The sequence below is a fragment of the Curcuma longa genome, chromosome 3 (assembly GCF_044706935.1).
Source record: "Curcuma longa cultivar G26 ecotype Majalengka, Jawa Barat chromosome 3, ITB_CL_G26_1.1, whole genome shotgun sequence".
Classification (NCBI taxonomy): domain Eukaryota; kingdom Viridiplantae; phylum Streptophyta; class Magnoliopsida; order Zingiberales; family Zingiberaceae; genus Curcuma; species Curcuma longa.
The window spans coordinates 17396320-17424312 of NC_133863.1; the positions used below are offsets into that span (position 1 = coordinate 17396320).

The 27993-nt window shown below is 35.2% G+C and overlaps 1 protein-coding gene across 1 annotated transcript; it reads right to left on the bottom strand.

The window, feature by feature from the left end:
- Positions 1-1846: 1846 nt before the first annotated feature.
- Positions 1847-18210, bottom strand: LOC141824813 (transcription factor MYB3R-1-like). The gene is made up of 11 exons (XM_074712146.1): positions 18104-18210; positions 17891-17945; positions 16350-16407; positions 15100-15194; positions 14892-14995; positions 13741-13869; positions 6058-7858; positions 3755-4092; positions 3198-3315; positions 2712-2942; positions 1847-2066 (listed from the first exon to the last, which is right to left on the bottom strand). The coding sequence occupies exons 1-11, from the start codon at positions 18208-18210 to the stop codon at positions 1938-1940; spliced, it is 3165 nt and encodes a 1054-aa protein (XP_074568247.1). The 3' UTR covers positions 1847-1937.
- Positions 18211-27993: the final 9783 nt, after the last annotated feature.

The following is a 27993-nucleotide window of genomic DNA, read 5'->3' on the forward strand; positions in this document are numbered from 1 at the left end:
AGCTCTCTATTATAAATCTAGTCTCGGTCTTGTATTGATCCTTATTCTTCAAGGTAGATGTTTTAGATAATTTTATTGCAATGTATTTTTTTTTTAAATTCATTCATTGTGATTTATTGCATTTGCTTCTTGTGAGCAAATCTAATTGATCTACACCTTGAACTATCAAGACTTATTTCACTATCTCATATAAAAGAGTGGTTTAATAGATTTGGTGTGATAAGTCTAAACACATCATAAATTATGAATGTTAAAAATAGACATCACAATTATCAGAACTTATGAGTAGATATCACAATTAAAATTGACATATTAAGAGTAGATATCACAATTAAAATTTCTAAATAGTTATGCATCAAACAAATTCAACTGCATCACTATGTAATTTTTTAAAAAAAGAATCACAACGGTCAAATATTTAAGTAAAGACTAGTTCTACTTGCTTTTAACGATATATTGTCACTATGAGTATGCAAATGAAGTAACTTGAATGTCATTGGACTTATTTTCCATAAATTAGAAAATATATTTCCTCTTCCGTGTTTGCTTGGATGGAGCACCTATTGATACAACATTGTAAGTGTATATACATGCATGAGCAAAGGTTGAATTTGGTGAAGCCGAGACAATGTCTTCCCCTATAGTGGTCAACTACAACTTTCCTATTTACCTCCTCACATATGATCGTGAGATCGACCATGTGGGACCGTTGGGATGGTGGATTCTACCTTTTGCTAAAGTATATACATGCATGTCTATAATAATGCCCCCTTCTTCAATAAAATGTGAAATTCGTCACTCCAACGGTCATACACGATCATAATAATGCCCTCAAATTATGATGTGATGGTAAGAAATGAGACGAATTTATGAGGATTCAAATCTTATCCAGGACACATTACACCTAGAGAGTTTGAAAAACTTACAATATTATCCTTTTCAATTTATTATGGTGACTAATAAAAAATTTCTATAAAATCAAATCGGTCATCTTTATGAATACCTAGATTATCAAAAATAATTAAAAAAAATTTGCATGCTCATAATGTTACTTATTCTAACATGTACGTTAATGCTTTATTTAAAGTGAAAAAATAAATAAATCAATCTTTCAAATATACAAAGGCATATTTAAGTAACACAAACCGTATACAGAGTAATATAGAATGAATGTGCTCATCAAACCCCTTTCCTTCTTCCTGATTACATATATAGTCAATATTCTCATACGCTTTTACTTGTCATCTCCTGCTTCGGCAATTCAACAATAAGATGGAAGCCAATAAATTGAGAGGATTCAACTTGGATACTTGTTATGAAGGATTCGAGGATCACTATTATTTGAGCAAGTTAAATCAACCAAATTTACATTAATTTTGTCAAAGGTTTTCGCATCAGAATAAAAAAACCAACAAACCTCAGGATAACTGGAAGAGAAAAACAACTCAGTACACAAAGCTATTGTCAATATGAAATCTCAAAAAAAAAAAAATCGAACCACATTATATTTATTGCGTAATAAGAGGCTACATATAATAGAGTCAATGCAGGTTAAATATTGTACTGAGATTGTCTATCGTCAGATTAAGAATGGCAAGGTTATCCCCTCCTGCATTATGACCAACTGCAGTTTCTCGATTTACCTCCTCACAGATGGTTGTGAGACCGACCGTGTAGGGCCGCTAAGGTGGCAAATTCCACCTTTTGCAGATGAATAGCAAGGTTATCATAGAGAAAAGGAGAAAATAAAAATATTGAGATTACTAAATAATATATAAGCGCAGGGTAAATCCATTGAGATTATATTTAAGTAACATTCATTAATAATACTCCAAATCAGCTGCCATCAAAATGAAAATAGAGAGAGATCATTACAGCTATGTCAGCGAAAGGGGCATAAAGAAATAAAGGTTTTGTAGTTATCAGCCTGAATCTTTCTATCTGCAGACCTTCAAGAGATACGATGAAGGGCTCATTGCCGTCTCTGCTGTACTCCCTGTTTTCAGATTTTCTGATCTTTTAACTGGCGTGCCACAGCCACTAAAATCAAGAACTCGTGCTTCAGCCTGCAGAAAATTTCAGTATTTGAACCGAGAACAATCAATCAATTAGGCTATTATTTCGAAAGCTTCAGAAAGACTAATAACGTGACTAAACTTACAAAAGTAGCTAGCATAATAAGTGTTTCTAGGTATTTATTTCTCTTGGCTATCAAGCAATACGATAATTACATTTTGGATTACAATTAAATAGATTTTTGTGAAAGGTGTCTAATGTGAAGTCCAGAAACAGATCCTGAGTGTTCAAGAGAAGTTGAATTTTGGAGACTAACAAATGAAGAAATTTGTCAGGTGTCAAGTCACCCAGTCCTCTAATGTGAAGTCCAGAAACAGATCCCGAGTGCTGAAGAGATGTTAGATTTTGGAGACTAACAAATGAAGAAATTTGTCAGGTGTCAAGTCACCCAGTCCTTTATCTTGATTCAGCATGTTTGATGTTTCATGACCTAGAGTGTATTAACTATGTCCAAGTTGATGAAATCCAAAATGATTAGAAGTCTAGAAATAGAAAGCCTATGCATGGCTATTGACCCGTATATGTGTTCGTGAATGGAAGCTGGCCTAGTTCAATTCATAAGATAAAGTATCCATGAGGAAATCATTGCAATTTCATAGTCAAAGCCAAAGATGCTTGTCAAAAGTAACAAATACCATAATTTTTGCTGGCATACTAAAATTTTCTGCTTCTTTGTCGCGATCCACATTTTCTTCTAAGGATTTCTTGTTCTCCAGTCGTGCCTTATTTGAGGTTTTGCCAGCACTTCCACTTCTCAGCAACTCTTCGGCCTCTGCAACTACAGCAGCGGTGTGCTCACTAAATTGCATCATCAAGCCAATGGCATCACAACTTCTATCAGCTGGACTCATGAAAAATCCTACATCCTAATATTTTGGGAAGAGAAATTTGTCACAATAACTCAAAAACGTTAACCAAAGAGAAATTTTAATTTAACAAACATAAACTAGACACATGAGGTAAACAAAAAAAATACTTTCCTAATTCAGTAATGGCTTTCTGCATAGTGAAGATGGATGGACTTTCTATATGATGCATAGAGTGACCATAGCAAACAACAGGTCATCCAAAGAAAAGAACAAAACCAAGATATACAACTCACAAAGAAGAATATTTCTAACCTCAAATGTAAGTTCATTGTTGATTGCATTTCCCGGAAGAAGAGAGTTCATAAACCAAGGTGACTTCCATGCCGAAGGAGATTCAATCCCTCTTTTGATGCAAGGGGTGTCATCAAAACTGTTACGAGACAATATTAAAACTAGAAAGAACATGAAACATTCCATGACATAACCTGAAAGATAATATGGCAAATCATGTCATGATGAGTATCAATTTTCTCATCTCATCATATATCTGCTGCAACAATGTTACCTTTTTGTTCAAGGAAAAAAAAGTGTTCAACACAATTATAACTATAAAATTAAGAACATAGATTTAACAAAGATTTTAACTCAAACACAAATGATCAGGTAACACCTTAATTCCACAGATTGTTGGGTAGAAAGAACAATGAAGAAACATACTACCATTCCTAAATTGTAAAACTAAAACCAATGATGAGAAGTTCTAGTTAAAATTTCAAGCAACATAAACATAATTTGATTCATGGAAGAGAATTGAATTAATGAGCATAATACTGAAGGAAAATAATCAAATTATTTATATACTTTCTTACATTTTTAAGTGTGCGATGTCATCAGCAGCTGAACTGCATTTTCCAAACACTATAGGAGAAGGCCCTGTTGATTGAGATGGCATTGATATTGTTGGAACTGAATGCAGGTCCTTTCTCTTTTCATTGACACTTGGAGAAAACACAGTAGAGTCTTGCATCAGAGATTCAGCATTGGGTTCTATTTGGCCATTGCTTGATATACTTTCAGATCCCTTAATAGTTTCAACTTTCAATGACTTTGAACCTGTGGCAGATGACACCTTGGCAGGACCTTCATTGCCACGTGGAGAAAAAAGTCCTTGGTCCTTGGAATTGCATTGAATGAGAATACGAAATGGCTGTCTCAAGAAAATCATGAAAGGAGTTGATTCTTGGGTTGGAATTAAAACCCCAAAGAGTAATATTAAACAAACTTTAACATATATGAACTTGAGAAATTGAACTGCCTTATTTTCAGCTAATACTCAAAAACACAATGATAATCACAGGTGGATGCATAAATCCCAGTGACATGGTTGTAGCATCAATGTTTAGCATCAGAAATTGAATGGGTTTGGGTTTTGAAATTCATCTTATTTTCTAATAAATTTAGCTACACATGGAGACTAAAAAGGACATTGCAAGCTAGCTTTGCCACATTTTGAATTTTCACAGTGATGCCAAATCTTAATGGCAATGCATGAATTATGTCACATCTAAACATATTGACACACAGAACAAGATAGACCATTAAATAATTATTTGGATTTAGATATTAAGGTAAATCTTGGAAGATTAAAATGATCATTAGAACTTTACAGCCTAAAAAGCTACACCACTATAGCAAGAAAGTCAACATCAACGAGCACACAAAAGGAAATTCTCGTGTACATAAGGTTTGCAAAAAGAAAAATAAACAGTGTGGAAGAGGTATATGGATTTTCATATATCAGGATAAATGCTCAAACACCAACTTAAGGTAGCTTAAGGTAGCCCCAACTTTAAATCTTTCACTATACCACATATGTTTTGTTTCAACATATTCTGATAAGGATGGTGTTAGTGTTTATATGGATGTCATTTGTCGACTGCAAATCCAATCGTAATGGTATGCAACATAACCTGAAAGAAAATTACATCTAAACACGATGGTGTAGTGTGGCAATCCATGACAGAATGTGAAAAACATGTCAGCATTCTTTGTAATAGAGGGAGAAAGAGTAAAATTTAATATTCAATATAGAAATCCATGTTAGCATGTCAATGCACTGTCTTATCTTGACACATGAGATATGAACTTTACTCTTTCTTCAAATCCACAGTTCATAATGTTTGATTGTCACTGGGATTCGGGTTGAAATGTCAATATCCTTGAAAATTGTTACTATATATAGTTACCAGCCTTGCAAAAATTGGAGGAATGAGATCAATGTAGCCGACCACAAATTGCAAGGAATTGAAACTCAATACCATATTTTACAATTTTGATACGCTCAGTTCTATGTTTACTAATTGTTTGAGGTAACCCAATTGTTTGGGGTCGACTAGATGGATTGGTGTATATTCCTCTCACATCTCATCCACAAGGTAGTGGACTCTGCTGACTCAAACCCAACAAAAAGAGAAACTCAATTGTGAGTCTACCTTTTTTCCACCTACATCGATCATCATCATAATAATAATCATCAAGCCATGTTTGCTTTTGTTCCAACCATTTTGAGTTGGCAACATGGATCTTATCCATCTATTGAACTATATCCAAACTATATCACTAGCAATATTAAATAATTTAAATTATATTTTACTGCAATAAGTTTTCTTCAGTGTGCTTCCGCCCCTTACAACTGCCACTCAAATCAATTATGCTAACTTTTATAACACTTCGACATGATGTAACAACATAAAGCATGTTAAATTTGATGGTTAACCAACAACTCTAAAACCATATTTGTTATAGAACTAGAAGAGGTTCAATCTATCCCTTAGTATTCTTAGCAAGAAGCTCACAAGCAAGCGAAGTTTCCAATAAACAAACCATGAACAAAGCTTTTTGTCACCATAAACAAAAGACTAGTATCTTCATAAATCTGCACATTTATATATGACTGCCAATACTCTTTTTATTTTCATTTTACTCTAACCACAGGCTAAAAAATTTACTGATATGGTATCGGAACTGCATCAAGAAGCTATTTGCCGCAGAAGATTTTTCTTTTCAAACAATAAACTAGATAGTCAAATTATAAGGATAATAACCATGGAGACAGGAACTTGTTTACTGCATATTAGAAACCCAATTATATGGAAATGATTAATAAACTTACTGTCCTCAAAGCACCAGCATCAGCTGCATTTGCAGCACTAACAGTTGTTGAAGAGGATATCACTTTATCAGACAAGTTACTTAAGACCTTAGCTTCCTCAATGTTTCCATCTGCTGCATAACCAGCAGGCGTTATGTTTTCTTTGTCCTCATCATCAAGGACAGGTTCATTCCGCCGGTTATCTGAGGGAGAACTAAAGATCCCTTCAGTACAATCCGAAGGAGTCTTATCCAAAATGGCTTCATTATTTCCATTAACCATGCAAGATTTCTCATCATTATTCATGAGGAATGAGCATAATGGCACATGAGCCATGTGTTTACCAGGTTTCTTGTCAGTCCTTTGTTCTGCTAGAGGTGATGACAATTCACGTTGTCGCTTCTTCATAATAGATGGTGTACACATGAAACTTTTGGCAGCACTTTTTAGCAGGGCATCAGGTGACCCATCACGTGATGGTGAATCCCAAAAGCTATATGGTTTGGAACTCATAGAGGACATCATTATCTGACGAATTCCAAAGGGACTATATGCTTGCTGAAGATCTCCAGAGGATATGAGGTCACAGCTGACAAATGGAATATCTAAGCTTGGAAAGCGTGGTGGTTCATAAAATAAAGCTCCAGAATCTGGCATCTCTACTGACTGTACAGTTGAATCCTCATCTGATGACATCAATTTTTGATTAGGAATAACAGAACCAGTCTCTTCTGTATTTGTGTGCTTTGAAGTACCAATTTCCCTCCCCTTCTCTTCCAGCAGAGTAATCTTAGGCTGACTTCTATCATCAGGGCACAGAAAAGAGCAACTGGAGTAAGCAAAGCCATCATATGAACATGTAATGACCTCTGGATCTTGACCTCCAACAGAGGTTTGTCTGGTATCAACAGTATGGCATCCATGCAAACTTCCTTCACTTGTATTTTGGTAAGGAGGTGCTAGCGCCACCAAATTGTTGCAATGGGAATTTTGGAGCATATCTGATGAATTGCTAGGGTATGCTTGATCAGAGCACATAGTAGTACTTCTGTAAGCTTCAGAAGTGAAAGAATTTTGGCAATTTACACCTGAGAAATAATCCAAATTGATGGAGCTTGAAACATCAAGATCAATAGAAACTTCCTCAGTAGTTCCTTGATTAGTACCTGACTCATAAGGATTGTTGTTGAAGCAACTAGTTCCGCATACCAAAAGGTTATTCTGGTTTGTATGATCTAACAGATTTAGCCACAAAGCAGATTCACTTACATTGTTTCTAATGCAAAGTTTCTGATATTCTGATGTTTCTGGTAACTCCAATAATTTCTGGGACACTTCTGCTGAAGAATTGTTTGGCAACTGATATGCTGTCACTTCCTCAGCAATTTTTGCTGGTATAGCCTCTAGTATTAAGCTTGTAGATGCTGATATATCACATTGTGCTTCAGAAACAGCAGACGTATATTCCTCTAAACATGCATAATATTCCTTCATACACATTGCAAAATTGGAGTCCTGAAAATCTTTGCCACTGATATCTGTATCAAACTTCATTTCATCATCCATTGGCGCTGCATTAATGAGTTCCCCATCAGACTGAGAGCAAACCAAATTAGCTGATGAAGTTTCACAATGATCTGATGAATCCTCAATCTCAAGCCTTTCTTTTATGTCACTCTCATTTGGTGTCTGTATATCAACTAACTGAGGACTTTCAGCATGAGAAAGCCCTTTAAACTGTGAAAGCAATCCTGATGCTGAGTATGAACTTATTTTCTTTTTCACTGAACTATTCCAGTGATTCTTTATTGCATTATCCGTCCTGATGGAGCAGAGCACAAGTAAATAAAAATAAGTATAATTGTTTATCAAGAGCATTTTACATGTTATTTTGAAAATGAGCATATAATATAAGAAATGCAAAATTTTAGCATGATATCCAGGTCAATATGATTAACAGAGCCAAAAGTAAAACACTTTTGTGATGATTTTTCTTATATAGAACAACACTGTCTATAAGGAAAAAGTAAAGGAAAAATGAAACTGCCTTGTGAAACTGACAGTGAATAAGACCATACATTATTTCTTTTAGACATTGACAACACATCAATAAGCAATGCCTATCCTAGACATTTGGGAGTATTTAAATAGATCATATTCCTTCATTAAATACTACATACGGCTACAATAATCGTAATATATTAATCTCTTGAATCACTTTTAATTATGTTAACAAAAGTTTTATTTGGTCCCCTTCTACTGTTATTTCTTCAACTCCATATGATTCAACTTCTTTAATTATATAATATTTTATTCTCTAGCCATTCACATACTGTTTTACCTTACTTTTTCTAGTTTTGTCATCTCTTGTTAAATCTAATTGTTCTTGATAGTAATATTTATGATTTTTTATCTTTTCAATTAATTTGCACAATCATCTTAATATTCTTATCTCTACGTTGCTAACTTTTAAATGTATTGTTTCCTAAATGTCCAACAGTTTGATATAGAAAAATAATTGAGTGTCCTACAAGCCTAATGCTTTCCTTATTTCCCAAGGAACACATGATGATCACAAGTGATTCTAAAAATTCTTCCCAACTTCAACCGCTCACTCACTATCCTATTCATGGTTTGAAGTCTCATACTATATTGAGTGGTTCATAGAAATGTATCATTTTAGCAAATTATCAAATCAAACCACTCCACAGCGATCAGCACAAGTAACCTCTCGAGTTGCTTGTGTTGATGAGTATCATTCATGCACACAATCTCACGCCTTAGCAAGCTATAACACACATATTAAGATGAGTTCAAGTAATGTTGTCATATTTTTGTGAACTTCTCTAAAATCATATCTAACATTCTATGACACATATTAAGATGAATTCAAGTAATGTTTTTATATTTTTGTGAACTTTTCTCTAAAATTTAATTCATTATCCAATTTTATTCTTATAAGCAAATAAATTAAGTGGAAGCATATCATAGGAAGTAGATTATAGGAGTAAAAATTCATCTTTACATACATTGAAGTGAAAATAATTAAAATCATTTTTAATTCAATTACTAATTGATAGTCTTGTTAAAAAGTAAAAAATCCAAGTGAGAGATGACTAAAAGATTGTCGTGTGATGATATAGTACAATATGATAAAATTTATTCCAATTGACTAACTAATTTATATAGTCATTTCTATGAGTAAAAAACTAAGCGAAAGATTAAAGGAATAAACCTATCTAAATTCATCTAACCATGCTTCAATGCATGTCAAAGAGTGTAACTATGTAACTATAGCTATTATATGATGTAAAAAGTGTAATATTCCGATCAAGGGCCAAAGTTTTAACTAGAATGATGCTTTAAACCTTACCCTCAAGTATAAAGTTGCTTTCCCTTCTTATTTTTCTTCTTCAACTCCTTCCTCCACCTTAATTTTCCACTGGCACCGTGCTCTGGTATTCCGACACAATAATAAAACCATACCAAATCAAATATTGATCCCAGGCATAGCTAGAGATTTTAAGCCTTGATCCTATTAATAATTTCTTCATCAATATCTTCTTGCTAAAAGTAGGTGCGAGATATTTTAAAATTCCTACATGTAGAAATTGATGTCCATCCATTGTAACTATAAATAACTTATCTCTTACTGTTAAACTTAAAACCAGTTCATATATTTACATTTTCTTAGTTAAAATTTGTTTAGTTTCTAAAATTTTCATTTAACAATTAAAGCTTCAAGTTTGTTATGCTTATATTCTAAATCAATTAGCACAATAACATCTATAAATAACCAAAACCAAAAAAGTTTATCTTGAATATATGATTGGTCAATTCATCGTGTAATAATATAAAAAAAAAATAAGGAATTAGAGTTATAGTTAATTGACACCAATAATTACATGAAAACAATGAGTTACATTCAAGTAATTCTAACACAAATAACTACATTATTATACATACTCCATATGACATCAATAAAATTAGCATATACTCTTCTCTTCAATAAAACTACAATAATTATTGAGGACCTAGTGATAAATAGATTAGGGTTTGCTCATAAACATGCTAGTTAAGATATATAAATGTAAAGCAACAACGTATAATCCTGAAATTTCACCCACTAAATCATATAGTATTAGAGGAAATACCTCTCATTAGAAAATGGCATCACTAATTCATTGCAACATCTTGCTCCATGTGATTCTTCACATGTCGCCAGATTTGTCACCTTCTTTCATTCTTATAAATAGATGTCAGATTCATCTAACAAATCACATGTCTTCTTTTCTTCTTTATAATTGAATTCCTTTTTCTATTCTCTTCCCTCATGTTACACAATGATTTTTCCATAACATGCATTTAGATGCACTTATTTTGTTTATATATGTCCTTAAACAATATTAAGTTCTTATAAGTCTACCGAGTTTGTCTTTCTTGGCTATTCTAGGTTATAAACGACCAACCATTTCATTCTCCCAACTAATATCAAACTTTTGTTTTGGTTAATAAAACATTCTTTTAAATCCACTATTTTTTTCACTATCCCTCTTGCCACACCTAATGTGATAATTAAGCTGCTTATCATGCATATTCTTTGTTTCTTCTACCTTTTTCATCACTCACATGCTTACTCTTTTATCTATTCCCTATCTTGCAGCACGAAGCAATTGACATCAAAGTCTTGACAACTACAAGCACACAACAGAAAACCACATTCCGAACTAGTGGCAACCTCTCCTCAAAACTCCACTTCCATATAAGATCCTTCCATAGTCCCAAGATCCTATCTCAAGCGTTAATCTTCCCATTTATTTTAGGAATGATGTTCATAATTCCAGTACATTATATCTTCTTATTGTTACATTTTTTATGCTTGCCTCTTTATTCTACTTTTCCATCTACATTGGAATCCATTAGAATTCCTAGACTATCTCAGAACTCTATCTAATTCTAACTCCTGATGACTATTAATACACTTAAAGCTTGGTTAATTAATGGCAAAGGAGTAAACACGAATATATGGTGTTGACTATATAGATATATTCTCTTCTTTGGCTAAGATTATCATAATTCTCCTTTTTGTTACACTAGCAGATATAACTTAATAGCCACTAGAAATGTTAGATATGAAGAATGTTTTCCTTTATCATAATCTACATAAAGAAGTATATATTAACTGACCCCTTCATTTTGTTGCTCAAGGGAAGATTGGTATTGTGTACAAAATAAGTTTCTATGTAGTTTTAAGTAGTCTCCTAGGGATAGGTTAGTAATTCAGCTGAACTTTACTTCAATTTAAGATGATACAAAGTGTGTCAAATCACTTAGCTACCTCAGCCTAGAAATTGCATTTTCTTATTGTTTATATTGAAGGGATCATCATTGCTCGTGATGATTTTGCAAGAACCATATAGCTTAATATATATCTTCATTAACGCTTTCAGACTGAGGATCTTAGCGACTTGAAGTATTTTATTTACAAAAATATATTACTGATATACTTAAGAAAGCAGGTATACAAGAAGCTAAATCAGTTAACATTGTGGACCCAAAAGTGTGACTGATGCTAGGACAAAAAGGAATTTTTATTTGATCAAGAGAAATACAAGAGACTAGTTGGAAAGCTAAATTACCTTAAGCAATCATAGTGGCCTTCAAATTGTAGGATACATGGATACAAATTAGACAAGTTTTACCAATAATAGGGAAACTACATCCTGCAGCGACCTCCACGAGGTTGCGAAGCCCCTGTGATCCTGTAGCTACCTCCGCGGGATCGCGGCACCCACGTTACCCCCCGGAGGTCACCGCAGGATCGAAATGCCCACGCGACCCCACGAAGATCACCGCGCCCACATTACCCCCTAAAGGTCACTGCAGGATCGAAGTGCCCACTCGACCCTGCGGAGGTCGCCACATCCACAGTCGTCGTGCCTACGCGACCACGGAGGTCGCTGCGGGATCACGGCACCTATGCAACCCATGATGCTAGTGTCGAGCGACAGGTGGAACAACAAATTTTGCTCGTTTCTCACCACATAGTATAAAATTTTAAACCATGCTTAGAACAGCAAGAAGCAATTTATAATAAAGTACAAAAGAACACATGATTATAATCATAACAAATGAGAGTTTATCTAGCTCAAACAGTTGATGGATAAATTAGATAATACTCCATGAAGTTTATAAAGTTACATTGCAAATTGTGATAATCAAGTTGTTATATGCATTAGTCTTAATTTAGTATTCCATGAGAGGACGAAAAATAAGAGGTTGATTAGGACTTTTGTCAAGGAGAAAGTGCACTTCAAGGATATCATTTTGATAAGACCTAAAACTTACATTAATATGTTGAGTTTTGCAATATGTTTGGACTAGCTTCATAGGAAATTTTGAGGACATAAGTGTAAATAAATTAGGGTTTTGCAATATGTTTGAACCAAAAAATTTATGTTGCCTTTATTTTTATAAATTAGTACTAAAAACATTCCAAAAGCACCTTCCTATTTCTCAAAAATTATTGTAAAACTTAGTTAACTAAACTATATCTTGATCTTCTAAAACTCTTCCAAACTTAAATAGAAACATCATCAAGACCTACATTTTTATCTAGCTTCACTTTTACCACTCCTTCAACCTCATGTGGCCTAATATTGAGAAAAGAAAATATACTTCCTTATAATAACTTTATCATTTTTTATTTTATATGAATATAATACTATTTAAAACTCAATTTCATTTTCTAGCAAATGTCCCTCTATAAATTTTGTACCGTGCCAAGCAACATAGTTGAAATGTAATATTCGCCACAAGCAATTTATCATGTATTATTATGTCAATGAGTATCGTGTCATATTAACATTCGACACCTCTTGACATGCTACAAAACACATCACAATGAATTGAAATAATTTTTATTATTTTTTTGTAACTTTTGTCTGTACAATGCAATATCAAAATTGTACCATTCTAGATGTGACATAAACTAGGAATATAACCGTGTTCTCTTCGTCTTCATTTTTATCTAATTCCTCCTCCCTCAATGCCATACATCCATACATTGAAACCCCTACACAATACTAAAATAATATTATTCTAGTCAAAGTTCAAAACTCTAGCATAGCTTAAGATATTGAACTTAGACATAACTTATCAAATGCCTTAAGTTGTATCATGCTCACAATTTTTAGCCTAAAATTTAGCACTTTATATAGTTTATAATTATTTTATAATTCTATCGAATTACACTTTGATAGACAAGTGGAATTAGAGGTGTCAATAGGGTCAAGAAGAAAAGTTCTTAGCACGGCGCAACCTTAATTGGGCCTTGTGCCAACCATCAAAGGGCATGAAGTCGGTAAGATTTTCTTGAAAAGTATTTTAGTATATTTTTATTTTCACATTCAAATTTATTATTTTTTACAAAATGTTTCATATTATTTTATTATTAAATTTGGAAGGCAGCTATGTTGATGCTCATACTAGGCCTAGGTGAACCTCAAAAAGTGTGAAGGGCATAACATATTAACATCTCTAACAGAAATGATTATTCATAGAGTCAAAAAAGGGAGAAGATCTAAATCATAGACTTCAAATAGTTAAGAATAGTATGGTGTGAATAGCAACAAATAAACAACCATAACCATTCAACCATCAAGTTTGTGAAGTAAGTAGATATGCAAGTACAATCTTTCTCACCTGCCTGGTAAAAATTTTGTTAGCTCTGCCCATTTGTTTCCATAAAATTGATGAGCATGAATAAGTGTAATTTCCTCTTCTTGCGTCCATGGCTCCCTATTTATGGAGGGATTAAGATGATTATGCCACCTATAAATAATTCCTTTAAATATTAGCCTCATCAATTATCATGAGTTGGTACTAGGAAATCAATATGATATGATAAAAGAAGAATAATTAGTAAGATGAATAAATAAATAAATAATACAAGGATTAATTATATTTTCTTCACAACTAATTCTAGTTTGCAATGAGAAATCTCTAATAAGCCCTGAGACGCAATTTTAAAATTTTATTAGATTAGTTGGAAAGCAGTTGGTTAAATTTGCTAAAGGATATCCCATTAGTAGCAAATATGTCATTTAGAAATACATAGCATATGTCATGCTCATGTTTGATGGGCAGAAATATTAACAACAGCAACAAAAGAACTGTCAGATCATTTCAAGAAACAAACATCAATTCACCTCTATCTTTGTCATGTTCAAGTCCATCACACAAAGTAGGAGAAGAGAACCTGAGGAAAGAGTATTCTAGGATAACCAACATTGGAAGTCCTAGATGGAGTAATTATTGCTCGTCCTTATTGAACAAATAATGAACCACTGCATTCAACTAAAAAAGAGGTGTGAATGATGTCATATTACCTTTAAGATCCCTGGGGTACAATTGTCGGTCTATCAAACTATCAAAAGAACCAATAGAAAATTTTTGCTAGTTTTGTTGTTCAGATCCATTAAACTCATTTCTATAAAAAATAAATGACTATTCCAACAAAATTTCTATAAAGTTAGTCTAACCCTGAACCGTTTTACAACAAAATATTATGGAAAAATGCCATTAGTTATCTAAGTTGTACTTAAGCAAAAATGCCATTAGTTATCTAAGTTGTACTCGAGCATTCATCCATCTTATCTCAAAAAACTACTTTTTGCCATCTCCACCTCTGCCAATACTGAGATGGAATTGTAAAGATGATCGATTTTGTCCCTACATTTGCATCTGATGATCTTCAAACTGTTCTGCAGCTTTTATTTCTTAAACAAATAGACTGGTTATATACTTGGTACACTAGTCTAGCAAATCTGTTAAGGTACTTTTTAGTGGCATACCTTTCCCTGCATTGCTTCCCAATGCGTCCAGGTAATGCTTGTGCAATTGCCGACCATTTTTTGGGTCCAAACTTCTTGACCATTTCAATTATAATTTCATCTTCCTATTATAGAGAAAACATGAATTACAATAGTCTAATCAGGGCACAAGAAATTTCAAAGGAAAGAACCTAAGTAAATCATAGTATAGTTCTCAATATACTCCCACCTCCTTTGACCATGGTCCTTTCACAAGCTCTGGATTCAAAACTTTTTGCCACCTATGTAGGCATTGGACGTCAGTCCTATCTGGAAAGCATTCAGCTGCAAATCAAGAGAAACAAAGAAAACATGTGTTTGCTTCAAGATAAGATACAAAAGCATAATGTTAGAACAAAAGGAAAAGTAAAAGCCAGTATTGAATAAAGAACATCAGAAAAGAAACTGACAGTCACAAAATATGAGAAACAGCTAGCCAGACATAAACAACAACCAAAAAGTCATGAGCTCAAATGAGTAAAGCCCAAAACTTGCAGTTGAAGTGTTTATGAGCATTGCAATAATGTCTAAAAAATTGAATAAAAGACTCAGGAGATAACAAAAGCACCTAAATTTCTGTTGATTTATACAAGTATTTTTGTTACTTAGTTAATCACATTAACCAATACCCAAACTAACGCCAGGTAACTTTTGAACAAGAAAGAGAGAGAAAGGCAATTCAAGGCTCCTGCAATTGTCATGATCTAGGATTAGTATGCAACATTATCACCTACGAGAATATATCAAAACAGGGAGTTCCTAAATTTCATGTCCAAGATACTTTTTTCAATCAATTGATAGTAATCATTAAAATAAAAAAAAATTATCAAAATAACAACAGATCAACAAATGTCAGAAGCTCAGAGAACAAATGTGAACATCAGCACAGAGAAAATAAAAGGTCAAAAATAGTCAGAATGAATAACTATGACTGATTTATTTCATCAATCCAAGATCATATTAAATTGGTATGTGAAAACTTCCGTTCTTATTCCCATCAAGCTAATTCATTGGTTTATCTAATTATCTGAACCCTAGTTTTGCTATGTTTTTACCATTCCACCAATAAAAAATATATATAGATTTCTTAACAAATTCCTAAAAACATCATATAACAGCCACAAAACTAGTCATGAGTCAAAACTACAAGAAATAAAAGTAAAAGGTAGATTCTTTAGCAAACTAATAAAGAAAAATAGAAACAAAAAAAATTAGAATATGTATCCTTCTTAGGAAGATGCTTTCCATTATATAGTTAAAATCACTGTTTATCAGCCAATGCTTAGTTTCTGTACAAATGACAGAATAGACAATAAAGTACACAATAAAGGTGTTAACTCAAAAGCAGATTATGAGGGTAAAAATTATATAGAGAAGTGGGAGAGAAGGAGAGAGAGGCTTTATTCTAACATACCATTGTTTTCTGTGATAATAGCGTACCTATCTTTTTCCAGTTTTTGCCTTTAAAACTCTGGACAGCTTTGCACAATATGGCATCCTGCACACATAAACATTACTCAAAATCACAAACTAGCATAACAACCATTAGCATACATTGGTAAGATGAAATATAGGGAAAATGCAAACACAAATTATTATTGTTAAGGGATCAGCAATCATAACTATTGAGCATTCTTAATTGAATCTCAAATAGTCACTAAGAGATTGTACCGGACAAAGAATAACTCTGGAAATCAAATCAAACAAGGATGCAGAGTATGACAACAATATGACTAATAATCATTGGACTAGGCATTTAGGGTAATTTACAGAAATATAAGTAGGAGCTGTAACTTAATAAACATGAGTGAGGTAATAGGAAGGATTACAATTAGTTGGCACTCTAAAAAACATTCTCTAAAGAGAAAGATAAGGAGGTTAAAAATTAATATCTATGTTGCTTAGTCTTAATGCAAGTATCTAAGAAATTTTTTAAAAATTGGGACATGGAGGTTCTCAAAAGAGTCCAAATTTAGAACACAGGAACAAGGACAATATTAATCTCAAAAATATTTATTCATTTATTTTATTTATTTATGTTTATTTTATAATGTAAAAATATATATAGTTAATTTATAAAAGGCATCCCGGTGTACGAATCTCCCATCAATGTAGGGTTCTGACGAAGAATCAAACCACATTGAATCTATTATACGCAATCTTATCCTGTATTGCCAGAGGCTATTTTCACGACTTGAACCCATGATCACCAGGTCACACGGCAGCAACTTTTTCATTGCACCAAGGCTCTTCTTCTTATATAGTTAATTTATATAGCATATAATGCTTGTGGTATATAATATATTATAATACTATATAGTATATAATGTTTGTAAGTTAGAAGCCATTTTGAAAAGTAAAAAATTTATAGGGACTTTTAAAATAATATCTACTATAAATATTACCCTCTCTCCCTCTCCCTGTTCTCCTCCAACTCTCCTTGTTGTTGCGAATCACAAGTCTCTCTTCCTGAGATCGTCCGCTTACTTCTACCCAACGGTCTTCTCTTGAGATGACTTATGTTGTCACTCGCTTGCCTACCCACCTACATCTCGTGATAGCTTTCGTAACTTGCATTAGGGCTCAATTCCGTACTAGGCTTCTTTCTTCTTCTTCTACTCCTATTGTTTCTTCTTCCTATGATGTTCCTTCTTTCCTATTTCTTCCTCAATACAATTCCCTTGATTTTATTTTGAGGAGATGACATATTCTGAATCCATACTTGTGACATGTCATATCAACATAGGTATGGGAAGGAGAACTAAAAGTCTAAGAAATAGAGATTAATATGCATGACAAAAAAAAATTAACTATAGGATACACTTCATACACATAAGCAGATCCGTATAAGTGTCAGCCTAGCTCACCACATTATGTAAGCAAATCCAATAATACTAGGGAATAAGGAGAAAAAGAAGAAATGAAAATTTCTATTAAATCACATTTCTTCATACAAAATTAACAGATGTGTGTTAATCTACCTCCTCATTTGTCCATTGTCCTTTGGTTGACCGGCGTGTTGGACCAGTCGTCCTCCTACAATTGATTTGTAAAATGATATATCAAATATTTTCTTATTAGACAAGAGCATTTAGGTGCATCTCTAGTATATGATAAAATAAGAGAAAATAAGATGAAATGTAAATGTTTTAAAAATAGGAACAAATTTGGATGTTTCGAATTACATGGCATACCCATTTAAGGATCTTTGTCTCTGGATTTCATTACCACTAGCATCAAGGGCATTGCTGGAAGAAGATCCTTCATCTTTCTGAGCACCTTTCCCCTTATTACTCGCCATCGTCACTGATTGATGCTTTGAGACTAGCACTCCAGTCCCAACTTGATGAGCCGTGATTCAGGAACAAGTTCCAAACCATAGGAAAGAAACTCCCCGGTCGAAGGAAAAAATCATAGGCAGCCAAAATAATGGATAAAAGCGCAATATACCAGCACGTGGGACAGATAATTCTGCCAGAAATTGGGGGAAAACTGATATCCAAGTGTAAATTTCAAATTTCAGAGAAGAAACTACTAGAACATTCACCACGTAGGAAGAAAATAAAATATAAATAAAAGTCCAAATTAAAGAGGCAAATGTACAGATCTCAAGTGGATAAGCTGAGATAATAAAATTGAATTCAAAAACACCCTATTAGCTGAGACAAACCTAGTCAACGCCCTTCCAGAGCGCCGAATGTACACCACCTCCGACACAAACTCGAGAACCGAACCAATACACTTCAAAAACACATCGAAATCCTAATTCCTACAAGAAATCAAGATTCAGGAGTCCCAATCAGGAAAGGCTCAGAGTCCGCATCAGCCTCGAATCCGAATGGAAACCCTAATCTCGAACGCATGGATAACCAAGCCATACAAATCAAAAGCGAAAGTGAGGACGGCACTCACCTTCCCAACGGAACAGGATGAGAACGACGCCGAATTCTCCCTGAGGCAGTAAGGATTTTGATTCAGAATCTCCAGATCGCCACCAGCTTCTTGCGAGAGGAGACTGAGGGCGGACTGAGATTCGGTTTTATTGAGTCGCTGGTTTTTCTCCTCTTTTTTTTTTTTCCTTCTGCATTTTTTTTCGGGTACCGACTTCGAATCCTACGACCACGATTCAACTTGTTTGTGTGAGCGACTGGAACGGGCGGCCAAGATCCTTCTTGCCAAACATCCAGCCACATCCCTTCGGAGGCCCACCTGGCCCGCTTCGAGAATTTGAATTCCAACGGTTGCCCACCGGGCATAGCCGGTCAGTCGGTAGATAGGCCACTGGCTCGCAGTCGTGCACCCAACAACCATTCATTATACCCGTAGACTTACCTCCATCGTCAATCACCACAGACACGGACGAACGGCTATCTGAAACGGGTAAAGCTAAGCGAGTTGAAACTGAGTGCATTAATGAAGACAGCGTCTCTATGGAAACTCGTGTTAGGAGGTGAACGACTTGTGATTAAATGTAATTAAGCCACTGCAATAATTCGTATGATTCATGAGGATCTTATTTATAGTATTGCAGATTAATGTACGAATAAAGCGAAAAAATTGTAAAAGAGAGGTTTTATTATAGAAGCAAATCCAAGGACAATGGCTAGCACGTGAGATGGCAGATCACATTGTGATCTGCTCTATTAAATGTAATCATCAATTCCATGATTATTTTAGATTGAGTTAATCACTAATCGGCATTTAATATGATATTTTTTAAATCTTTAAAGACAAACAAACAAAATGCGCAGATTTAGATGCATTTTGCTATTTACTGTAATGATATTTATTTATTTATTGATAATTTAAGTGTTCAAGTTTTACCCGATTAATTTTAAAGATATATGGTCTTTCTCTCTAGTTCTAATGAATAAATCTAGTGTACAGTTTATACGCACTTAGAGGTCGACCTCTACGATATTCGTCTTTATTGATATTCGAATTTTTATTCTATTATTACAGCATTATACTTGTGGGATGTAATGCAACTTATTAGATCAAGCGTATTAAGGTGATTAGTTACCAAATTCGTCCCCGGGGCAATGGTACCGCGGTAAGACATCCAGGTTGTCACCCAGACACCTACAATTCGATGCAGTTCGATCCTCAGCAATGGATATTTGCAAGAATTTTTCCTCCAAATGGGGAATGTAATCAAAGAATGTTGGGTGTCTGGGCTGGTCACTACGTGCACTTCCCGATTTACCTTGATGGTCGATGGGAAACTTTCGTGGGGTCTAGACCGGTCACCTCCAGAGATAGTCAATGAAACTAACTGGGATTTATCATTTTTTTTTAAGTTACCAAATTGATCTAGGTTAACCTACCATGTCACTTGAGCATATCAAGATCGATTGATTATCTAATTTTGTCATTATTTTTATTGTTTATTTGGGTGGATGGATTCGAGAGGATGGAAGAGTGAATTATGTGAAACCTCTTTCCTTTGCCATTTTGGGTTTTCCTAAAGTGTATTTTGATATTATATGTATGATGAGATTAATTTAAGCCCTCTAGCACTTGCTTGCCTCATGGTTGGCTATTGCTGTGATAGGCTCTATGTGTTGGAAGATATGTATTGAGTTGGTTACGATGGAGCAGACTTGCTGAAGTGGACAAGAGTCGAATCTCGATGAAGCCGAGGCAATATCCTCTTTCGTTGTGATCAATTGCAGTTTCTCGATTTACCTCCTCATAGATGGTCGTGAGATCGACCATATAAAACCACTAAGTAGTGGATTCCACCTTTTATTGAAGTATGATGAGATTAACATATAATATAATTATATTTTATATTTTAGAATATATGAATGTTTTTGGATAAGTATTTGTACTATGATTTTGATGAATAGTGTTTGTATTTTATAAATGTTATTTGAATTTGATTTATAATTTGTATAGATTAAAATATAGAAATTAAAAATGCATTAGATGTAATTAACAAATAGCGGTAGAAATAAAATTTCATCGCAAATATAATTAATGATAAAAAAATATTACGACCGACTACTAAATCGATCACTAAATGAATTTAATAATTGATTAGTGACGAAATTGTCGGTCGTTAAATGAATTTAACATTTGTTAATTAATGAATGTATTGAATTACTTAAGCAAGGAATCAATTAACAAAAAATCAAGTGTACGTTGCCTATTAATTCACATATCTCCTAATCTAGTCAGACCATTTAATAGGTATAGTAGTATACCTATTACCCGCCCTAGAGACATAGTTGAGTTGGTTATGACGCAACAGAGTTGCAGAAGAGGGCAAGGGTTCAAATCTTGGCGAAGCCAGACAATACCCTCTTGCATCATGACCAACTGTAATTTCTCGATTTACCTTCTCACAGATGGTCATGGGGCCGCTAAAGTGGCGAATTTTACCTTTTTGCAGAAGAGTATACCCATTACCCACCCCTCCCAAAAATGTTTGATCTTCGTATTTAGTTACTTGAAACAAAATGATGGGGGCCGGGTATATATAGCTTAATTGGTCGTCATCCTCACACTCTCAATGTCGGCTCTTGATCTATGTGATAATGTTATTCACGACCTTCACAACCATATGAAATTTGCATCTATCTCTCCAAAGTGTGAATTGGGTTTTTTTTTTGCCTTCGGGCATAACTGAGTTGGTTACAGCAGAGTTATAGAAAAGGACAAGGGTTCGAATCCTGGCGAAGCCAAGCAATACCTTCCTGCGTCGTGACCAACTGCAGTTTCTCGATTTACCTCCTCACAAATGGTCGTGGGCCCGATCGTGTGGGCCCACTGAGGTGTCGGATTCCACTTTTTTTACAGAAGAATTGGTTATTTTTTGTGACCAACTACAATTTCTTAATTTACCTCCTCACAGTTGTTCATGGGGGCGACCGTACGTGTAAGACCACTAGGGTGGTGGATTCAACCTTTTGCAGAAGAATTGATTATTTTTTTAGTTTTTAGTTGACACAAGTATTTAATTTACGTCGACTAATTTTGAGAGTGACCGATTTGATCCTACAAAAAATTTTCATCAATCACTAGAGTAAATCAAAAAATTCTCACAACTGGTGGTCCATCAGCCCAGTGTTCCAATTAGGTCATCCACCCATTAAAAGAAATTCATTTGTTAATTCGTCAAAACTGGGACTCAATTCTTAGATATCTTAAAAACGTAGAAGGTGTCCTACCATTACACCATTACCCGAGGAGTGAATTGGTTATTGCATGTAGCGTCCTACCGTTACACTATTAGGCTACTCGCTTAAGAAGTCTGAATGATATAATAAACTTGGCAACTGACTTTTCCTTAAGATTGAATGTTCTTGTACCTTTGGTAGAGGCTATGTGCAAGAAGACAATGTTAGAATCTTGCGAGCTAGAAGGTGGAGTTGAATAGTTTTGTTTGCTTCATTGTTGAAAATGTGCTACGGAAATTTTGAAGCAAAACGAGCACGACACACACAATCACTTGATTCACCGCCTCTCCTGAGGCGATTGTGTTTAAGGCTAACATAGCATTCTACTATCTTTATTGATTTCCTCATTATCGAACCAAATTTGAAAATGAATAAACCTTCTTACAACAGGATTACAACAAACTTATAAATTTCAACAAAAAGAGAGGAAATTACAATAAGAGAGAAGAGGAGAATAGGATTAAACTTTTAACACAAGATTTTTCCTCTTAATTGCTTGAAGATGATGAGAATGAGAGTTTTTGAATTTAGGTTGAGCAAGAAAATCATTGGGAGTGTTATTGTTCCATTGGTGGAGTTTAAACATGCTTGAATCCGACTATTTTTGTACTTTTTTATCGCCACCAATTGATTGGTAGTAGTCACCAAGCGATTGTTGACTATCCGCTGAATGGTCATTGACTCCAGATCGACAAATGAGAATATCTTGATTTTTGAATTCCAATCGATTAGTGGGCAGCACCAATCGAATAATAATGCCTAGTCGAACTGGCCAATCGATTTGACATACTTTTGTTCGCTCGACAAACACTACCAATCAATTTCACCAATTGATTACTAATGCCCAGTCTAGCTAGTCAATTGATTTGGTAGGCTTTTGTTCACTCGATAACCACTGCCAATTGATTGCTAATGCCCAATCGAATTGGCCAATCGATGTGACAGACTTCTGTTTGCTTGATAAACACTACCAATCAATTATACCAATCAATTATTAATGCTTAGTCGAACTAGCCAATCGATTTGGGCATTTTCGATTTGCTCAGAGTTATTTACTAATCGATTGACACAATATATATCAATAAGATAATAATGCAAATCTCGATATTTGGTTTAACCCAATCAATTGATGGTGCAAAAATCCGATTCGAGATTTAGGATTTTAGCTCACCAATCAATTGTCATGTCTTATCCAATCGATTGGTAAACCCTAATTCAAGGTTTTTCATCCCAAAACCCTCAAGCACATAATCCCCTTCAAGTGTACGATGTATTAATCAATTGCTCAATGCTATCAATTTATTGATACACCTATTTTAGCCATTTTAACGGTCAAAATTCTTCTAAACTTCTCTATCCTCATTTCTCATTTACCTCACATCAGATGAACATCCTATTCTCTTGTGTGTTTGGAACTTCCACATGTCCGGGGCTTCATCTACCATTGCATCGGAATTTATAATATACTCAGGTTTTTATATTTTGTCAAGAATTTAGTTCTCGACCTTCTTGAACTTTCCTTACCTTACATCAAATCTTTAGTTTATTGCCTTCGTGGTCTTGGTATTTATTCTGTTAGCTTTCTATACTTTTATTAAGATCTTGAGAACTTACTCTTTTCTTCCAATATGTCAATCTAACAGCATTATTAATTCCGCCAACTATTAATTGTAGATGTCACAAACCCCTCTTCATGTGGCAGCCGGATATAACAATCAAGGGAGAGTATTCGGTTAAAATCGAACCAAACCGAACCGAATTAATCAAAAATCGAATAAACCAATTTTTTCAAACCAATCGAACCGACCAAATTTTTCAATAAAAATCGAACAAACCGAACCGATATTTTATCGGTTAATTCAGTTTTCGACCGAATTAACTGATTTTTTTTAATATTATAAAAATTTTACTAATGAATTAGGGATTTATAAATTTATTTACTTCAAATTTATAAATTATTTTTTTAATTTGATTAATTCGGTTAATTCGGTTTAACCGAATAAGAAATTTTAAAACCAAAATTGAACCGAAATAATCAAATTAATCGATTTTTTTAAAAAATAACAGAACTTCCGAAATAATCGAATCGAATTTTTAATTCGGTTCGGTTTGATCGATTTATTCGATTTAATTGAATTTTTGCTCACCTCTAATAACAATACCAGAATTGTAAAATACCTTCTGGAGTGAAAAGGTCTTGAGAAAGTTGAGTTAGAGGCAAAGAACATGGTAGGCTGAAGCAAATAATCTACTCTTACCAGTGTTAACTTTGGTAAATATATTCTCCTGTCTGATTGTTAACTGGCATCCCTTGTACCTATTTGTTGCAGTATGGTGAAACACCATTACATATGGCAGCAAAAAATGGTTGTAGTGAACACTACAAAAAAACCCACGATTAGCGACAGATTTAGCGACCGAAAATTTTTCGGTTGCTAAAATAGCGACTGAATTAACATTTCAGTCGTTATTTAGCGACTGAATTTATTCGATCGCTATTTAGCGACCGAATTGTAAATTTGATCGCTATTTAGCGACCAAAAATTTTTCGGTCAAAAATTTACGATCGAAGTTAAAATTCAGTCGCTATTTAGCGATCGAAATGTAAATTTAATCGCTATTTCAGCGACCGAAATTTAATTGGGTCGGTATTTTTTGAACCGGACAATAAGGGAAGAATTTAGCGATCAAAATTATATTCGATCGTTAATATTTAGCGACCGAACCAGAGTTTGGTCACTAATTACGACCGATATATGGTTCGGTCGCTAATTAGCGACCGAACCTGAGTTTGGTCGCTAATTAACGATTGTTAACCCGATTTTTTTTTCTTTACTTCCTCCCGAACCCTAAAGTCCCAATCTCTTCGCTGCGTCTCTCCACTGCGTCTCTGTCTCTCCTCTGGCCGATCTCTCCACTATGTCATGTAGGATCGGGATACGCGCTAGAAGGGGGGTGAATAGCGCGTATGACTTTTTCTCGAAATCGTTCATCAACTATACAAAACTTGCAGCGGAAATATTAGAAAACAGTAAAGAGGACTCGTGGGATTTATTTGGTTCCTAACCCCCCAGGGTTAATACGTCCAAGGCCTAATCACGGGAGGCGCCCGTCCACTATTGGTCTCCTTTCCGAACGTCGTTCGGAGGCGGAGGAACCCGTCTTACAGTCCAAAGATAGCAATACAAAATTAATAACACAAGAGTAGGTAAGAAAGAATTAACCAAATAACGAACAGCCGATCTGGAAGTCCGAGCACTGCGTACTCCTCCTGGATCTTCCCCGGTAGCACGTGTCTGGTCTCGTTCGCGTTCGGTAGCAGTTCTGGTTGGAAGGCGGATGTTGGAATTGCTTAAACTGCTGCTGCTCGACACCCTCTTTTATAGCCCGTCTGAGTCGATTCAGATCCTTATCTGGGTCGACTCCAGATGATGTGGCAGATAAAGTTCTATCGCCTTCGCCCGCTATCCTCTCTGAGTCGACTCATCTTGACTCCTGGGTCGACTCCAGCTTGTGTGGCGTCAGCGGCGATAAGATCTTGACTCTGCGTCAGCCTGAGTCGACTCAAAACCCGATCTGAGTCGACTCCAGTGCCGAGTCGACTCAAAACCCGATCTAAGTCGACTCAACTCCGGTTTGACCAGAGTTGACTTTGAGCTTGACTTTGCGTTGACTTTACTCGCTTCACCTCTGCTTTTTCCTCTTGCTTCCAGCTCCTGGTTCCTGCAAGACAAGCATACAAGCAAGCAAATACAACGACCTAAAGTCTTACCTAGTGGGTCTAACTTCAGATTTCTACCGAAATCTTGGGTTAGCCTAACCCACTCCATTCTGGAGAATTCATGCCAACCAAGTCCTCCAGACTTGTTGGACTTGTGCTCGGCTCTGTCCTAGCCCCCCAGGATTTTTGCTGCGGTTCGGTTCTCTCTAACCAACCCAGACTTCTGCTGCGACTCGGTCACCTAGACCAGCCCCTGTTGCGACTTGGTCACCTAGACCAACCCAGACTTCTGCAGCGACTCGGTCACCTAGACCAGCCCAGACTTCACCTGGTGCACTCAGGACTCTGCCAAGACTTCCGCCTGATCCTCCAAATCAGGACTTCCCTTTGCTTAGCCTACAACTAGGACTTTCTCTTGCCCAGCTTCACTCACCAGGACTTCCCTTGCCCGATCATCCAGTTCAGGACTTCCCTTGCCTAGTCTAACCGACTAGGCCTTCTTGCTCACTTCCACACACCCAAACATCAGGTCCTGTTTGGATCAACCCTTGGTCAAACTGACCAGACTTAGGTGTATTGTCAAACATCGAAACACTAGGCAAGATCTTAGTGCATCTTGCACCAACATGTCAATCTAACAACATTATCAATTCCGCCAACTATTAATTGTAGATGTCACAAACCTCTCTTCATGTGACAGCCGGATATAACAATACTAGAATTGTAAAATACCTTCTGGAGTGGAAAGGTCTTGAGAAAGTTGAGTTAGAGGCAAAGAACATGGACGGCTGAAGCAAATAATCCACTCTTACCAATGTTAACTTTGGTAAATATATTCTCCTGTCTGATTGTTAACTGGCATCCCTTGTACCAATTTGTTGCAGTATGGTGAAACACCATTACATATGACAGCAAAAAATGGTTATAGTGAACACTACAAAAAACTCACGATTAGCGACAGATTTAGCGATCGAAAATTTTTTGGTCGCTAAAATAGCAACTGAATTTACATTTCAGTCGCTATTTAGCGACTGAATTTATTCGATCGCTATTTAGCGACCGAATTGTAAATTTAGTCGCTATTTAGCGGTCGAAAATTTTTCGATCACAAATTTACGATCGAAGTTAAAATTCAGTCGCTATTTAGCGATCGAAATGTAAATTTAATCGTTATTTCAGCGATCAAAATTTAATTGGATCGGTATTTTTTGAACCGGACAATAAGGGAAGAATTTAGCAATCAAAATTATATTCGATCGTTAATATTTAGCGATCGAACCGGAGTTTGGTCACTAATTTGCGACCGATATATAGATGGTTCGGTCGCTAATTAGCGACCAAACCTAAGTTCGATCGCTAATTAGCGATTGTTAACCTGGTTTTTTTCGTTTACTTCCTCCCGAACCCTAAAGTCCCAATCTCTTCGCTGCGTCTCTGTCTCTCCTCTGGCCGATTTCTCCACTATGTCAATCTAACAACATTATTAATTCCGCCAACTATTAATTGTAGATGTCACAAACCCCACTTCATGTGGCAGCCGAATATAACAATACCAGAATTGTAAAATACCTTCTGGAGTGGAAAGGTCTTGAGAAAGTTGAGTTAGAGGCAAAGAACATGGTAGGCTGAAGCAAATAATCCACTCTTACCAGTGTTAACTTTGGTAAATATATTCTCTTGTCTGATTATTAACTGACATCCCTTGTACCTATTTGTTGCAGTATGGTGAAACACCATTACATATGGTAGCAAAAAATGGTTGTAGTGAACACTACAAAAAACTCACGATTAGCGACAGATTTAGCGATCGAAAATTTTTCGGTCGCTAAAATAGCGACTGAATTTACATTTCAGACGCTATTTAGCGACCAAAAATTTTTTGATCACAAATTTGCGATCGAATTTAAAATTCAGTCGCTATTTAGCGATCGAAATGTAAATTTAGTCACTATTTCAGCGACCGAAATTTTATTGGGTCGGTATTTTTTGAACCGGACAATAAAGGAAGAATTTAGCGATCGAAATTATATTCGATCGTTAATATTTAGCGACCGAACCGGAGTTCGATCGCTTATTAGCGACCGATATATGGTTCGATCGCTAATTAGCGACCGAACCTGAGTTCGATCGCTAATTAGCGATTGTTAACCCGATTTTTTTCCTTTACTTCCTCCCGAAC